The sequence below is a fragment of the Amphibalanus amphitrite genome, unplaced genomic scaffold (assembly GCF_019059575.1).
Source record: "Amphibalanus amphitrite isolate SeventyFive unplaced genomic scaffold, NRLGWU_Aamphi_draft 001898F_arrow, whole genome shotgun sequence".
Taxonomy (NCBI): domain Eukaryota; kingdom Metazoa; phylum Arthropoda; class Thecostraca; order Balanomorpha; family Balanidae; genus Amphibalanus; species Amphibalanus amphitrite.
In genome coordinates, this window is record NW_024883391.1 from 19,772 (window position 1) to 37,644 (window position 17,873).

The 17,873-nt window shown below is 47.3% G+C and overlaps 1 protein-coding gene across 1 annotated transcript in view; it reads right to left on the minus strand.

Annotated features, from left to right (window-relative positions):
• Positions 1–3,337: 3,337 nt before the first annotated feature.
• LOC122375698 overlaps positions 3,338–17,873 on the minus strand; it is a 39,631-nt gene continuing 25,095 nt past the window's right edge. The window contains exons 3-7 of the mRNA XM_043355188.1: positions 15,033–15,188; positions 14,382–14,502; positions 5,568–5,575; positions 4,912–5,032; positions 3,338–3,361 (exon numbers count right to left, since the gene is read on the minus strand). Of these exons, the coding sequence (XP_043211123.1) occupies positions 3,338–3,361; positions 4,912–5,032; positions 5,568–5,575; positions 14,382–14,502; positions 15,033–15,188 (430 nt within the window). The remainder of the gene's footprint in view (positions 3,362–4,911; positions 5,033–5,567; positions 5,576–14,381; positions 14,503–15,032; positions 15,189–17,873) is intronic.

Consider the following 17,873-nt stretch of genomic DNA (forward strand, 5'->3'; position numbering starts at 1 on the left):
GAGCACTTGCAATATCAAAATTCTAGCAATTCGATATTTTCGTAGCAAACAGATTCTTTACAGGCGGCCGAATGTCCAATGGACAGGGACCAGGGTTGGCATTTTTGCCGGCAAAAACTAGTTTTTGCCATTTGCCGGTTTTAAACCGGTTTTAACCGGCATAAAGTGGCAAAAACTGGCAAAAACTAAAAACAGTCAAAACGCTATGCCTCTACATGCGTTTGAGCAGGACACGTTTTAAGGAGGATTCAGTGAATACAATATACTTTCAAACAGAAGTGGTATCTTGACCATTTTAGTGTTAAATAGTTCCGTGAGTCCTCTATAATTAACCAATAAGGCGCCTTTTTGGTGAGACAAATGAGAAAGTGCGCCGGCGGGCGGCGAGTATTGAAGAAGTGGGAAAGGGCATCTGCCACAGCTGACTTGTGCACCGGACCCTACGAACCGGTTCCTAACAGTGTCAGTGCCAAATTTGTGCTTAGTCGACGTAGCCATTCTCCCGATCTGGAAGCGTCACCCCGCACGTGCGCACGTGCAAAATGGACCCCGACCGACTATGCACGACACCCTACTAATCAGTCCCTAACGGTGTCCCAATTTGAGCGCAATCGACCCAGCCATTCTCGAGATCTGGTCGGAAACGACTCCTGCATATGCTCATGTGCAGAAGCACACCAACAGCGATGCATGAAAGTGCACTTCCTGGTGGACATCTAATGACTACCGGCAGACATTTTAAGCAGCGGTAAACTAGCGAGACAATGCTTATTGGGCCCCAATGACAGACATGACTTTGTACATTTCAATCGATTGCTTTTTAGGTAAGCAACACAGTTTTGGCCACTTGAGTTTTTGCCAGTTTCTGCCAGTTTTTGCCACCATGGTTTCTGCCAGCCGGTTTAAACCGGTTAAAACCACTGGCAAAAACCAGTTTTTGCCACCCCCTGCCAACCCTGACAGGGACGCCTTAAAACCTCATTTTCACTCACACTCTGCTGAGAGTCGATACAGTGCTGCCACCTACCGCCCCGTCGTCAGAACCTGACGAGTTTCATACTGCATTGTCTGCAGGTGGTGCTGCCACCTACCGCCGCTTTGTCAGAACTCACCGGGTACTTTGCTGCCGGCTCTGTACGGTGCTGCCACCTAGGTGAAGGGCATTCGTATCGTACGTCTCAGTGGTTCGCGGACTTTAGTACGCATCGCAAAAGTACGTAGGAACTAGGACAAAGGTACCGAGTACGTACGCAAAAGTACGTAGGCGATAAATTACGTACGACAAAAGTACGACAAAAGTACATACGCTAATGTTCGTACGCAAAAGTACGTATGCAAGAGTACGCACAGTATAAAGTACGTTAGACAAAATAACGCAGACAAATATTCGTACGCAACAGTACGTATCCCCCCTCGGCCGGCGCGTGTTTAGAAAACCAATCGGTCCGGCGAGGGGCAATTGTCAGTTTTGGAACCAGAGAACCACTTTCAGTGGATCCGAGCGTCGCTGGGATTTAATTCTCGCTAAACTGGTGTTGGGCCACACTGTGCGGCGGAGCGGCTCACCCGGGACCCGGCGGCGGCCCCGTGACGCCGGCACCGATCATGTGCAGGTGCAGCGGGCCGTCACTGAGCCGGGCGCCCGGCCTCCGGTGCTGATGTCGCCGCTGATGGGAGACGGCAGCGGGTCGTACACGAGCACAAATTCGCCTGCAGCGGACCGATCGCCTGGTTAACAGAGGCACAGAGCGGTCAATTACTGGCGCTATACGGAGATACACCACAGCGGGCGGGACATGGTGGGGGGGGGGGGGGGGGGGACGACACCAAACCGGCGAAGCAGACACGCGACACAGGTGCACGACAGGATATGTACATAGAGGGCATGGCCATAAAAGTGAGCGTCTGCGTGGAGGCTAGCTCAAGGCAAGGGCTGACAGCCTTTTCTAAATTAATTCAGTAGGGCGCCCAGGTTTCAAAGGTTTATAGTACAAACGGTCGAACATCAATTCTAGGCATGGGTGACAGGTGTCAATGATCTAGCCAAGACCGTCTTTCACTGCCCCTTTAGTCGCTATGCTATCCCCCAGTGACCGAATACCCTGTCTGCAGGCCCAGTCGTCGGGCGGCGGCTGATCCCGAGGCGGGAACTGGTGGTGCGCTCCTGCCGGCTCCGGGTCTGCAGAGCTCAGCCGGCGCCGGCCGGGGTCCGACTCGGCCGGGGGCGGCACCTGCCAGACGGGGGGGGGGGGTGTCAAGACACCGGACAACCATCCCGGTGCAGGGGTAACATAGTCAACATGGGCCATGTCATCTAACCATGTCACTCAGCCATCAGCATTCCGGACATTCAGAAGCAGCTGCTGCAGTCCACAGAGCCGCACCATGTGGCGCGTGTCTACTGGTATCCCGAGGAGCGCGGCCGGCCGTTGCGGTCCTCACCTGGTCCACCATCACTCTCCGTGAACACGTCCCCCTCGGAGCACGTGGTGGTGGGCGCGCCCTCCGAGACGGGCCGCCGCCGGCGGACGAGCCGCTCCCGCATGGTTCGTCGGAAGGTCATGTCAGGCTCAAAAGAAACGGCAGATACCATTCGAAACCCGACGGCGAGCTGATTCCAGATATGTAATTTTTTTTTATCAAAATCGATCGATGGCCTCTTTTAAAAATTACGTTTGTGTAAACGTTATTTCTTTATTTGACGGGCTGTCCCAGGATTTCTTGAAATCATAGGCATATTTTCTCCCACAGCCAACAATAAGGCGCAATCACACAACTCAGTCTCGCGATGGACCAAATTCAGCCACACAGACGCGTGAAATGGCCCTTATCAACTCGCAGACCCGGTGCTCTCGGCCTGTCTGACCGGCCACGGAGGAAACGTCAGAGTCTCGCGCTGCTAAACAAGTGTCATATTTGTTTGTTTAACGATCCATACCGCTATCAAAGCTATTCAGGATACCTGCGAAGAAAGTTCAGTGTTCTGCTGGATTTACAATATTCTTTGATTTACATTTTCCTACACATGTTTTGCTCCATCTAGCTGCGCTCATTGCCCGCGCAGGGAAAGTTCGCGGAGTTTCACTGTCAGAGACTGTACCAGCGACAGCTGTTCGGCCTTGCGACCGGTCAAAGGTTACCTTGCCTCACCGGGCGCTACCCTCACTCCAGTCCAGTTGAGGCCCAATTTCACACAACAGTTGTGAAAGCCTATGCGTCTGTGGATATGCTGTACAACCGGACACGGTTAGTTCAAATCGTCACTAGGTGGCAGCAGCGTCAAACGCCTGAAGAAATACTGTACCGCCATACACAGACTGTAGTTTCAACCTCGCCACTAGATGGCAGAGGCGTCAAACGCCTGTGTACAGGGTGTCCGGAAAGTCCTGGCGCTTCTTTTGGACGCCGTGTAACGCGCGCTGTGATTATTGGACATTCAGCCAATCATCACAGACATGACCCCTCGTTGATTGCTCAGCCAGAGGTCGTGTAAATATGACCTTGAAATCGTTTTCAGTGATGGGTAGATGGGCGAAGATGCGCCTTGTCGCTGAATGCCTGCGCGCGGCGGCCGGGTGCGACTTGAACGAGGCTCGAGTTGCAGCGCGATGCGGCGTTTTTCGATGAATGGTTTAGCAGGTAAAGGTTCATTTCGACTCGGGAATTCCTTAGAAAATATCCTCAGACCGTTTCGAACGCGATATGGGAACGGAGCAGCATTTCAGCACGGCAATCGAAGAAAGTGCGGGGGTCTGATGGACAAAAATGTCCCATCATCTTCGTCAATGTCGAATAAATGAATAACAGGCTGGCCCACGAGGGGTTCCTGGACAGCCACATCAACCCGAGGGTCAAGACGACATGCTCTAAGGGTCACTTCGCATTTCAACAGCACAGAGCACCCTCCAACAACGCCGCTGCCATTCAAGCTAAACTGACAGAGGAGCTTGCCGGGCCAGATCACCGTGGCGAAATGAGATCAGGCCGCCTTATTCTCCTAACCTGACCCGCTCGACTAAGGCGTGCTACGCGTTTTGTAGAACAGGATCTAGGCCATTTCTCACCCCAACCTGGAGTCGCTGAAGACTCGCATCATGACAGCATGGGAGGACCTGGAAATGCCCCGCATCGTCAAAACCCGCAGACGCTTCCTCCCCTACGTCGAGGCCGTCGTCGGCGCCGGCGATGGTTACATTGAATGAGCACGTAGCGGAAGCATGTGGCTTGGTGTCCCTGGTCATTGTTTTGATCCATTGATTAGTATCTATGAACCAATGGCATTTGTTTTAGAAAATGTTGAAAAGCGCCAGAACTATCCGGACACCCTGTATATGCTGTGCCGCCGGACCTGGGTAGTTCAAATCGTTCCACTAGGTGGCAGCAGCGTCAGGCGCCTGTGGATATGCTGTGCCGCCACGCTCGCAGAATCAAAGCCACTCTTACCATGCACCGCCATAGGGTTAATGGTCAAATTCTGAAACTATTGCAATCCTATACAAAACGAAACACATGGCGGCCAACTTTCCTTGTCTGGGCATAATATATCTAGCTGAATTGAACAAAGTAGACATAAACAAATGCATATTAATACCTGAAATGAAGATGACAGAACAATAAATCTTCTTCTCAGGTATCTCGAATAACTCCAGTACCGACTTGAATCGTTAAACTGACAAATGTGACGTCCGTTTAGTAACGATAGCCGAACGTACCCTCCGTGGCCGGTCAGACAGGCCGAGAGCACCGGGTCTGCGAGTTGATAAGGGCCATTTCACGCGTCTGTGTGGCTGAATTTGGTCCATCGTGAGACCGAGTTGTGTGATTGCGCCTTATTGTCCCGGGACGAGCGGCCGCGGCACGACGTCTGCGGGGTGGAGGAGCCTTGGCCACATTTCCCGGGAGCTTCCTCACCTCGGGCGCGTCGGCCTCGTCGGTTTGGCTGACGCTCGCGCTGCAGGCCGCGGCCCGCAGTGAGGTGAGCCGGCGCTGCAGGGCGGCGCGCTTCGCCTCGCAGTTCTCGTGCTGCTCCATCCTGTGGAGAGGGGGGGGGGATTGAGATGTTACCGGGAGTCGTGTGGGGGTGGAGATGTTACCGGAAGTCGTGTGGGGTGGAGATGTTACCGGTAGTCGTGTGGGGTGGAGATATTACCGGGAATGGAGACGGAATGCAGAATGGAGATGAAGATGTTACAGGTTAAGTCAAACATACATCATTAGTTAACATACTATCATCATTAGTAAGCATATCATAAGCAGGCTCAGGGCAGCTTCCGCCTTCAGACCTCTCCTGTCTCCATTTTGCAACTTGGAAACTGGCGGATTGTTTCTTTTTTTTGGGGAGGGGGGGAGAGGGGGCAACTCATGCAAGGAGCCAAACCTAGGGTACCCCAAAATCCTGTTTTCTTATCGGATTTAGGTCCCTTATTTTTCGTCATAGTCCTGACACCATATTTTTAAATTAAAAAATATATACCTAGAAATAGTAGCCCACCCGACCCACGCTTTATATTACTTCGTAAACACTTCACATTCCTTTTGTCGACCAGTTAACCCGCTCCCGGTCTAACCTTGGAAACTGCCAACGGCTAACTCGGGAACGGTCAACGGTGGCGGTTGTTTGCCGGCCGCGGGGCGCGGGCAGAATGTGCCCGCCTCGGGAGCCGACTCCTTGGGGTCTGACTCCGCTTGCCCTCGGAGTCGTCAGGGATGTCCATAAAGTTAGCGTCGTATTCGTATTCGGATTCAAATTCGAGTAATGATTTCGCTCGAAATTGGCATACAGATAGCCCATGGCACGCTGAGTTCGAAAATGGTGACCTTTTTTTTCCTAGGTCAAACCGTTTGACCTTGGGAGGTCAAAATACTGCGTACCCTGTAGAATCTTTGTTTATGGTCCGATTTGAAAAATTCGACCACCAGTGTGTTCGTCTCATCGAGAAGCAGTAGCACATTCAAAAAAATCCGAGGTCAAGGTCATAGGTCAAGGTCAAGGTCATTCTAAAAATCGCCGTACCCTATAAAATCTTCATTTTTGGAGCTATCGGAAAATTTCGGCCACCACTGTGTTCGTCTCATCGAGAAGCAGTAGCACATTCGAAAAAAACCGAGGTCAAGGTCATAGGTCAAGGTCAAGGTCACTTTAAACGTTAATTTTAGTCCCCGTACCCTGTAGAATCTTTGTTTATGGTCCGATTAAAAAATTTCGGCCACCACTGTGTTCGTCTCATCGAGAAGCAGTAGCACAATCGAAAAAATCCGAGGTCAAGGTCATAGGTCAAGGTCAAGGTCACTTTAAACGTTAATTTTAGTCCCCGTACCCTGTAGAATCTTTGTTTATGGTTCGATTTGAAAATTTCGGCCACCACTGTGTTCGTCTCATCGAGAAGCAGTAGCACATTCGAAAAAAATCCGAAGTCAATGTCATAGGTCAAGGTCAAGGTCACTTTAAACGTTAATTTTAGTCCCCGTACCCTGTAGAATCTTTGTTTGTGGTCCGATTTGAAAATTTCGGCCACCACTGTGTTCGTCTCATCGAGAAGCAGTAGCACATTTGAAAAAATCCGAGGTCAAGGTCATAGGTCAAGGTCAAGGTCACTTTAAACGTTAATTTTAGTCCCCGTACCCTATAAAATCTTCATTTTTGGAGCTGTCGGAAAATTTCGGCCACCACTGTGTTCGTCTCATCGAGAAGCAGTAGCACTTTCAAAAAAATCCGAGGTCAAGGTCATAGGTCAAGGTCAAGGTCACTTTAAACGTTAATTTTAGACCCCGTACCCTGTAGAATCTTTATTTATGGTCGGATTTGAAAATTTCGGCCACCACTGTGTTCGTCTCATCGAGAAGCAGTAGCACATTCGAAAAAATCCGAGGTCAAGGTCATAGGTCAAGGTCAAGGTCACTTTAAACGTTAAAATTCGGATTCAAAATCGAGTAATGATTTCGCTCAAAATTGGCATACAGATAGCCCATGGCACGCTGAGTTCGAAAATGGTGACCTTTTTTTCCTAGGTCAAATTGTTTGACCTTGAGAGGTCAAAATACTGCGTACCCTGTAGAATCTTTGTTTATAATCCGATTTGAAAAATTCGACCACCAGTGTGTTCGTCTCATCGAGAAGCAGTAGCACATTCAAAAAAATCCGAGGTCAAGGTCATAGGTCAAGGTCAAGGTCACTTTAAAAATCGCCGTACCCTATAAAATCTTCATTTTTGGAGCTATCGGAAAATTTCGGCCACCACTGTGTTTGTCTCATCGAGAAGCAGTAGCACATTCGAAAAAATCCGAGGTCAAGGTCATAGGTCAAGGTCAAGGTCACTTTAAACGTTAATTTTAGTCCCCGTACCCTGTAGAATCTTTGTTTATGGTCCGATTTAAAAATTTCGGCCACCACTGTGTTCGTCACATCGAGAAGCAGTAGCACATTCGAAAAAATCCGAGGTCAAGGTCATAGGTTAAGGACAAGGTCACTTTAAACGTTAATTTTAGTCCCCGTACCCTGTAGAATCTTTGTTTATGGTCCGATTTAAAAATTTCGGTCACTACCGTGTTCGTCTCATCGAGAACCAGTAGCACAATCGAAAAAATCCGAGGTCAAGGTCATAGGTCAAGGTCAAGGTCACTTTAAACATTAATTTTAGTCCCCGTACCCTGTAGAATCTTTGTTTATGGTCCGATTTAAAAATTTCGGCCACCACTGTGTTCGTCTCATGGAGAAGCAGTTGCATATTTGAAAAAATCCGAGGTCAACGTCATAGGTCAAGGACAAGGTCACTTTAAACGTTAATTTTAGTCCCCGTACCCTGTAGAATCTTTGTTTATGGTCCGATTTAAAAATTTCGGCCACCACTGTGTTCGTCTCATCGAGAAGCAGTAGCACATTTGAAAAAATCCGAGGTCAAGGTCATAGGTCAAGGTCAAGGTCACTTTAAACGTTAATTTTAGTCCCCGTACCCTGTAGAATCTTTGTTTATTGTCCGATTTGAAAATTTCGGCCACCACTGTGTTCGTCTCATCGAGAAGCAGTAGCACATTTCAAAAAATCCGAGGTCAATGTCATAGGTCAAGGTCATGGTCACTTTAAACGTTAATTTTAGTCCCCGTACCCTGTAGAATCTTTGTTTATGGTCCGATTTGAAAATTTCGGCCACCACTGTGTTCGTCTCATCGAGAAGCAGTAGCACATTTGAAAAAAAATCCGAGGTCAAGGTCATAGGTCAAGGTCAAGGTCACTTTAAACGTTAACTTTAGTCCCCGTACCCTATAAAATCTTCATTTTTGTAGCTGTCGGAAAATTTTGGCCACCACTGTGTTCGTCTCATTGAGAAGCAGTAGCACATTCAAAAAAATCTGAGGTCAAGGTCAAAGGTCAAGGTCAAGGTCACTTTAAACGTTAATTTTAGTCCCCGTACCCTGTAGAATCATTGTTTATGGTCCGATTTGAAAATTTCGCCCACCAATGTGTTCGTCTCATCGAAAAGCAGTAGCACATTTGAAAAAATCCGAGGTCAATGTCATAGGTCAAGGTCAAGGTCACTTTAAACGTTAATTTTAGTCCCCGTACCCTGTAGAATCTTTGTTTGTGGTCCGATTTGAAAATTTCGGCCACCACTGTGTTCGTCTCATCGAGAAGCAGTAGCACATTCGAAAAAATCCGAGGTCAAGGTCATAGGTCAAGGTCAAGGTCACTTTAAACGTTAATTTTAGTCCCCGTACCCTATAAAATCTTCATTTTTGGAGCTGTCGGAAAATTTCGGCCACCACTGTGTTCGTCTCATCGAGAAGCAGTAGCACATTCGAAAAAATCCGAGGTCAAGGTCATAGGTCAAGGTCAAGGTCACTTTAAACGTTAATTTTAGTCCCCGTACCCTGTAGAATCTTTGTTTATGGTCCGATTTAAAAATTTTGGCCACCACTGTGTTTGTCTCATCGAGAAGCAGTAGCACATTCGAAATAATCCGAGGTCAAGGTCATAGGTCAAGGTCAATGTCACTTTAAACGTTAATTTTAGTCCCCGTACCCTGTAGAATCTTTGTTTATGGTCCGATTTAAAAATTTCGGCCACCACTGTGTTCGTCTCATCGAGAAGCAGTAGCACATTCGAAAAAATCCGAGGTCAAGGTCATAGGTCAAGGTCAAGGTCACTTTAAACGTTAATTTTAGTCCTTGACCTCGGATTTTTTCGGATGTGCTACTGCTTCTCGATGAGACGAACACAGTGGTGGCCGAAATTTTCAAATCGGACCATAAACAAAGATTCTACAGGGTACGGGGACTAAAATTAACGTTTAAAGCGACCTTGACCTTGACCTATGACCTTGACCTCGGATTTTTCGAATGTGCTACTGCTTCTCGATGAGACGAACACAGTGGTGGCCGAAATTTTTTAATCGGACCATAAACAAAGATTCTACAGGGTACGGGGACTAAAATTAACGTTTAAAGTGACCTCGACCTTGACCTATGACATTGACCTCGGTTTTTTCGAATGTGCTACTGCTTCTCGATGAGACGAACACAGTGGTGGCCGAAATTTTTAAATCGGACCATAAACAAAGATTTTAAAGGGTACGGGGACTAAAATTAACGTTTAAAGTGACTTTAACCTTGACCTATGACCTTAACCTCGGATTTTTCCGAATGTGCTACTGCTTTTCGATGAGACGAACACAGTGGTGGCCGAAATTTTCCGATAGCTCCAAAAATGAAGATTTTATAGGGTACGGCGATTTTTAAAGTGATCTTGACCTTGACCTATGACCTTGACCTCGGATTTTTTTGAATGTGCTACTGCTTCTCGATGAGGGTCAAACGGTTTGACCTAGGAAAAAAAGGTCACCATTTTCGAACTCAGCGTGCCATGGGCTATCTGTATGCCAATTTTGAGCGAAATCATTACTCGAATTTGAATCCGAATTTTAACGTTTAAAGTGACCTTGACCTTGACCTATGACCTTGACCTCGGATTTTTTCGAATGTGCTACTGCTTCTCGATGCGACGAACACAGTGGTGGCCGAAATTTTTAAATCGGACCATAAACAAAGATTCAACAGGGTACGGGGACTAAAATTAACGTTTAAAGTGACCTTGACCTTGACCTATGACCTTGACCTCGGATTTTTTTTTAATGTGCTACTGCTTCTCGATGAGACGAACAGAGTGGTTGCCGAAATTTTCCGACAGCTCCAAAAATGAAGATTTTATAGGGTACGGGGACTAAAATTAACGTTTAAAGTGACCTTGACCTTGACCTATGACCTTGACCTCGGATTTTTTCAAATGTGCTACTGCTTCTCGATGAGACGAACACAGTGGTGGCCGAAATTTTCAAATCGGACCATAAACAAAGATTCTGCAGGGTACGGGGACTAAAATTAACGTTTAAAGTGACCTTGACCTTGACCTATGACCTTGACCTCGGATTTTTTCGAATGTGCTACTGCTTCTCGATGAGACGAACACAGTGCTGGCTGAAGTTTTGAAATCGGAACATAAACAAAGATTCTACAGGGTACGGGGACTAAAATTAACGTTTAAAGTGACCTTGACCTTGACCTATGACCTTGACCTCGGATTTTTTCAAATGTGCTACTGCTTCTCGATGAGACGAACACAGTGCTGGCCGAAATTTTCAAATCGGACCATAAACAAAGATTCTACAGGGTACGGGGACTAAAATTAACGTTTAAAGTGACCTTGACCTTGACCTATGACCTTGACCTCGGATTTTTTCAAATGTGCTACTGCTTCTCGATGAGACGAACACAGTGGTGGCCGAAATTTTCAAATCGGACCATAAACAAAGATTCTACAGGGTACGGGGACTAAAATTAACGTTTAAAGTGACCTTTACCTTGACCTATGACCTTGATCTCGGATTTTTTCGAATGTGCTACTGCTTCTCGATGAGACGAACACAGTGGTCGCCGAAATTTTACGATAGCTCCTAAAATGAAGATTTTATAGGGTACGGCGATTTTTAAAGTGACCTTGACCTTGACCTATGACCTTGACCTCAGATTTTTTGAATGTGCTACTGCTTCTCGATGAGACAAACACACTGGTGGTCGAATTTTTCAAATCGGACCATAAACAAAGATTCTACAGGGTACGCAGTATTTTGACGTCTCAAGGCCAAACGGTTTCACCTAGGAAAAAAAGGTCACCATTTTCGAACTCAGCGTGCCATGGGCTATCTGTATGCCAATTTTGATTGAAATCATTACTCGAATTTGAATCCGAATTTTAACGTTTAAAGTGACCTTGACCTTGACCTATGACCTTGACCTCGGATTTTTTCGAATGTGCTACTGCTTCTCGATGAGACGAACACAGTGGTGGCCGAAATTTTCAAATCGGACCATAAACAAAGATTCTACAGGGTACGGGGACTAAAATTAACGTTTAAAGTGACCTTGACCTTGACTAATGACCTTGACCTCGGATTTTTTCGAATGTGCTACTGCTTCTCGATGAGACGAACACAGTGGTGGCCGAAATTTTCAAATCGGACCATAAACAAAGATTCTACAGGGTACGGGGACTAAAATTAACGTTTAAAGTGTCCTTGACCTTGACCTATGACCTTGACCTCGGATTTTTTCAAATGTGCTACTGCTTCTCGATGAGACGAACACAGTGGTGGCCGAAATTCTCAAATCGGACCATAAACAAAGATTCTACAGGGTACGGGGACTAAAATTAACGTTTAAAGTGACCTTGACCTTGACCTATGACCTTGACCTCAGATTTTTTTCAAATGTGCTACTGCTTCTCGATGAGACGAACACAGTGGTGGCCGAAATTTTCAAATCGGACCATAAACAAAGATTCTACAGGGTACGGGGACTAAAATTAACGTTTAAAGTGACCTTGACCTTGACCTATGACCTTGATCTCGGATTTTTTCAAATGTGCTACTGCTTTCCGATGAGACGAACACAGTGGTGGCCGAAATTTTCAAATCGGACCGTAAACAAAGACTACAGGGTACGGGGACTAAAATTAACGTTTAAAGTGACCTTGACCTTGACCTATGACCTTGACCTCGGATTTTTTCGAATGTGCTACTGCTTCTCGATGAGACGAACACAGTGGTGGCCGAAATTTTTAAATCGGACCACAAACAAAGATTCTACAGGGTACGGGGACTAAAATTAACGTTTAAAGTGACCTTGACCTTGACCTATGACCTTGACCTCGGATTTTTCAAATGTGCTACTGCTTCTCGATGAGACAAACACAGTGGTGGCCGAAATTCTCAAATCGGACCATAAACAAAGATTCTACAGGGTACGGGGACTAAAATTAACGTTTAAAGTGACCTTGACCTTGACCTATGACCTTGACCTCAGATTTTTTCAAATGTGCTACTGCTTCTCGATGAGACGAACACAGTGGTGGCCGAAATTTTCAAATCGGACCATAAACAAAGATTCTACAGGGTACGGGGACTAAAATTAACGTTTAAAGTGACCTTGACCTTGACCTATGACCTTGATCTCGGATTTTTTCAAATGTGCTACTGCTTTTCGATGAGACGAACACAGTGGTGGCCGAAATTTTCAAATCGGACCGTAAACAAAGATTCTACAGGGTACGGGGACTAAAATTAACGTTTAAAGTGACCTTGACATTGACCTATGACCTTGACCTCGGATTTTTTCGAATGTGCTACTGCTTCTCGATGAGACGAACACAGTGGTGGCCGAAATTTTTAAATCGGACCATAAACAAAGATTCTACAGGGTACGGGGACTAAAATTAACGTTTAAAGTGACCTTGACCTTGACCTATGACCTTGACCTCGGATTTTTTCGAAGGTGCTACTGCTTCTCGATGAGACGAACACAGTGGTGGCCGAAATTTTACAATAGCTCCAAAAATGAAGATTTTATAGGGTACGGTGATTTTTAAAGTGACCTTGACCTTGACCTATGACCTTGACCTCGGGTCAAAACGGATCAAAATTTTTATGTAATATCTTTTGGGCACTTGTAACTCACTAACTACCACCATACATGCATTTGATGACCTGAACTTCCCTATCTTCTTACTTCTTAGAGAAATTGTGTATTACTATTGAAGGATGATACCTAGCTTACCAATGTGGTGATTTTCATGTGGTTTTAGGTTTATAAGCATGGTTTTTGGAACCATGATGGTCTGTGAGATGTATGGCTGTCTGGTCCCTTAGATTGAATTTGTTAGTCCAGTTTTGGGTGAAACCAGTTATTGGTGAAACGGATTATTACGGATATTTTTTGGAAGTTTGGCTGCAATACGGGCCATGGGTGGGCCGGATTCTGATATTCAAAGAAAGGCGGATAATGGGCGGATCTGGATATGACTTGGCGGATATGGGCCGGGCCGGATCCTAAAAAGCCTATCCGTGAAGTGCTCTAGTACCGCCATACACAGACTGTAGTTTCAACCTCGCCACTAGATGGCAGAGGCGTCAAACGCCTGTGTATATGCTGTGCCGCCGGACACGGGTAGTTCAAATCGTTCCACTAGGTGGCAGCAGCGTCAGGCGCCTGTGGATATGCTGTGCCGCCACGCTCGCAGAATCAAAGCCACTCTTACCATGCACCGCCATAGGGTTAATGGTCAAATTCTGAAACTATTGCAATCCTATACAAAACGAAACACATGGCGGCCAACTTTCCTTGTCTGGGCATAATATATCTAGCTGAATTGAACAAAGTAGACATAAACAAATGCATATTAGTACCTGAAATGAAGATGACAGAACACCTATCCGTGCTTCTATCCTCAGGATACTGAAATCCTTCTCCTCCACGCCACAACCCCCTTCCGGGCTGGACAGGCAACTTTATCTCATGCGGGCTGCTCCCTTGGAGCGGCACCGCTGCTCCCGAGGGAGCGCACCCCGTAGCCGGGTGCAGTGAGTGCCTTGGGGCTGGGTGGCCTGTCCTCTGGACGGGCTCAGCCCCGGCGACTCACTAGGGTGCCTGCCCAGACCAATGTCTCCCCCTAAATCCTATCATCCTTCCGGCTCTGCAATGGTCTTGTCGACCGAAAGGGCCTAACCCAACAAAACAAAAACAAAAAAATGACAGAACAATAAATCTTCTTCTCAGGTATCTCGAATAACTCCAGTACCGACTTGAATCGTTAAACTGACAAATGTGACGTCCGTTTAGTAACGATAGCCGAACGTACCCTCCGTGGCCGGTCAGGCGGGCCGAGAGCGCCGGGTCTGCGAGTCGATAAGGGTCATTTCACGCGTCTGCGTGGCCGACTTTGGTCCATCGTGAGACTGAGTTGTGTGATTGCGCCTTATTGTCCCGGGACGAGCGGCCGCGGCACGACGTCTGCGGGGTGGAGGAGCCTTGGCCACATTTCCCGGGAGCTTCCTCACCTCGGGCGCGTCGGCCTCGTCGGTTTGGCTGACGCTCGCGCTGCAGGCCGCGGCCCGCAGTGAGGTGAGCCGGCGCTGCAGGGCGGCGCGCTGCGCCTCGCAGTTCTCGTGCTGCTCCATCCTGTGGAGAGGGGGGGGATTGAGATGTTACCGGGAGTCGTGTGGGGGTGGAGATGTTACCGGAAGTCGTGTGGGTGTGGAGATGTTACCGGGAGTCGTGTGGGGTGGAGATATTACCGGGAATGGAGACGGAATGCAGAATGGAGATGAAGATGTTACAGGTTAAGTCAAACATACATCATTAGTTAACATACTATCATCATTAGTAAGCATATCATAAGCAGGCTCAGGGCAGCTTCCGCCTTCAGACCTCTCCTGTCTCCATTTTGCAACTTGGAAACTGGCGAATTGTTTCTTTTTTTGGGGGGGAGAGGGGGCAACTCATGCAAGGAGCCAAACCTAGGGTACCCCAAAATCCTGTTTTCTTATCGGATTTAGGCCCCTTATTTTTCGTCATAGCCCTGACACCATATTTTCTAAATTAAAAAAATATATACCTAGAAATAGTAGCCCACCCGACCCACGCTTTATATTACTTCGTAAACACTTCACATTCCTTTTGTCGACCAGTTAACCCGCTCCCGGTCTAACCTTGGAAACTGCCAACGGCTAACTCGGGAACGGTCAACGGTCGGTTGTTTGCCGGCTGCGGGGCGGGCAGAATGTGCCCGCCTCGGGAGGCGACTCCTCGGGGTCTCGACTCCGCTCGCCCTCGGAGTCGTCAGGGTGGAAGTCCTTGTCATCGTCCTGCGCGTGGGGAGGGGAGGAAGGGAGCATAAGTTAGGTCGGAGCAGTAAATAGAGGTATAGTACATACAGCGAAAAGGCACGCTCACGGTACAGTGCACAGCTATCCGGGCTCGGCACATCGGAGCTATGCGCGGCGGCTGTAAGCCCCCCCCCCCCGCCGCACCCACACAACAATAATTACACACAACAACAGCAGCTAAATAAATTACCCACCCACAATAATTACACCTCGATAAAAGACCAGAGTGTCAAGCTGAATCGGACTTTAGATGTGTTCTGTGCAGGAACATCATATTAAATTTTTGATAACCCGCGCCGTGCTGGTGGCCTGCGTTTTCCGTGTCGTGCTGGGGGGGGGGGGGGCGTTTTCACGCCCATAGGCGGCGGAACGGGGAGGGCACCGGGGCACCGTGCCCCCCTGGATTTTGGCATTTTAACATTAGCCCTATGGGCGTTGCATGGAAAGAATGGGACCAAAAGTCGGCGGTGCCCCCCCCCCCTTAATCGAAGGTGTTCCGCCACTACTGCTCACGCCCCCCTCTAACTCGGCCTCTGGGCCACGTGCCGACGCGCGGTAAGCGGCAATCGAATGAGCGTCAAAATTAATGACGGAAACGTTTCGGTCATTATTTAGGTTAGGTTCATAGGAAGGTCAGGTAGCCAGGTCATCAAATGTCGAATTTAGTCCATTCTAATACTTTTGAAAACTGTCGACAGCTAACTCGAAAATTAACCCGCGCCCCACTGGGGTCTGCGTATAACACGCCCTACTGGGGGGGGGGGGGGGGGGGCTATTCATAGCCCCCCCCCTCCTAACTCCGAAACTACTGGGCCGATCGTCAAAATTCAAACGGCGTCTGATAGCCCCGGAAAAACTGTCGAGCGAAACCTAATCTCATTGACCTCGAGGTCACCGATGACGTCACAGGTCAGGTCAAAGTAAAAATTATTAGCATTTTGGCTTGATCACGTTTTGGGCTCTGGCCGCCGTCTTACAAGTCAGATCAGGCTCATTTTTGGATCACACACTCGGGAACAGATGCTCTAGTTACCCTGAGGGTACCAAACTTGTACTTTGATTTTCAGGTCAAGGTCAGGTCATCACAGGTCACGAAAATATTATATCATGCGTCGGTCACGTGACACATGTTTTATGGTCCATTTAGGTCAGAGATTTCGAATTTGATGTCGTCTGTGTTATTCGAGGTCATTTTGAGTCGAATTTAGCTTATGTTAGGTCATTTTCAGGTCAAAAAAGGTCAAATTTTGAAGTTAAAATTTTTCAACAAAAAAGGTGTCTATTGGATGCAGTCTGAGCTCAGGAACACGATGGTGCTATTTATATTGGCGTACGATGTCAAATACGTACTGAAAAATTGATTTGAAACATTAATACTTGTGAATTTTTTTGCAATAATGCGTAAAACTTGGCCATTTTTGAAGATATTTAGCTAAAACTTGCTAGAGTTAGTCATAATAATGCGTTCTATCACATATATTCCGGTTTTTTTCGAAAAGTCAAAAACTTTTTGAAAAAAATGTAAAAATATAAATTTTGGATATTATTATTTAAAATTTTCAAAATTTTCAAAATTTCGAAAATCCGAGATAGCAGTTTGATAGCGCAGTCTATTCTGAGTCCTCTTATGCAAAGAAATTGGATCTAGCTTAAAAACTGAGCTCTTGGGAGCGATTGCCGTGGTTCAATGTTTTGCGTCGAAATCGGCCGAACATGACGTCACTCTGACGTCATTTCCGGCCGACCTATAGTAGGTACGAAGTTCAAATTTTGACACAAGGTGTCAAATTGATGCAGCCTAAGGTGCTGAAAGTTTGGCGTCGATACGTCAAGCGGTTTGGAAGTTATTGCAGAAAAACGGGAGGGGGGGCTATAAATAGCCCCCCCCCCCCAGTGGGGCGCGGGTTAAAAGAGCAACAGCGCCGCGGAAAAGCGCATTCGAGAGCCCTTTTACAGAGCTTTTGAATATTGTTCTCAGATTTAACCCGTAAACAGAACATTTGCCGTCCCTGTACTGACTGCCCCCGTCCCATGGACATCCTGGATCCACCCCCGCTGCTCACGTACTTCTGTCCTACGTACTTTATCGATGCGTAGCGTACTTTATCGTTTATGCTGCCAAAACCTGCAGTGTTTCGGCACTGCTGAGAGTCGATACGGTGCTGCCACCTACCGCCCCGTCGTCAGAACCTGACGAGTTTCATACTGCATTGTCTGCAGGTGGTGCTGCCACCTACCGCCGCTTTGTCAGAACTCACCGGGTACTTTGCTGCCGGCTCTGTACGGTGCTGCCACCTAGGTGAAGGGCATTCGTATCGTACGGGTCCGTATCAAAGCGTCCAAAACCGCAGCATCCAAAGTACGCAACATCCAAAACCGCAGCGTCCAAAGTACGCAACGTCCAAAATACGTCCAAAATCGGGTTTATAGGGGGCATTCACAAAGTCCAAAACCGAAACATCCAAAAACGCAACGTCCAAAAACGTATCATCCAAAAAACGCAACACCTAAAGTACGTAATCTCCAAAACCACAACGTCCAAGACCACGACATCCAAGGCACGCAACATCCAAAACCAACCTAACCTAACCTAACCTAACCTAACCTAACCTACTGATTTTTGCCTATCCCTAACCCAACCTAACCTAACCTAACCTAACCTAC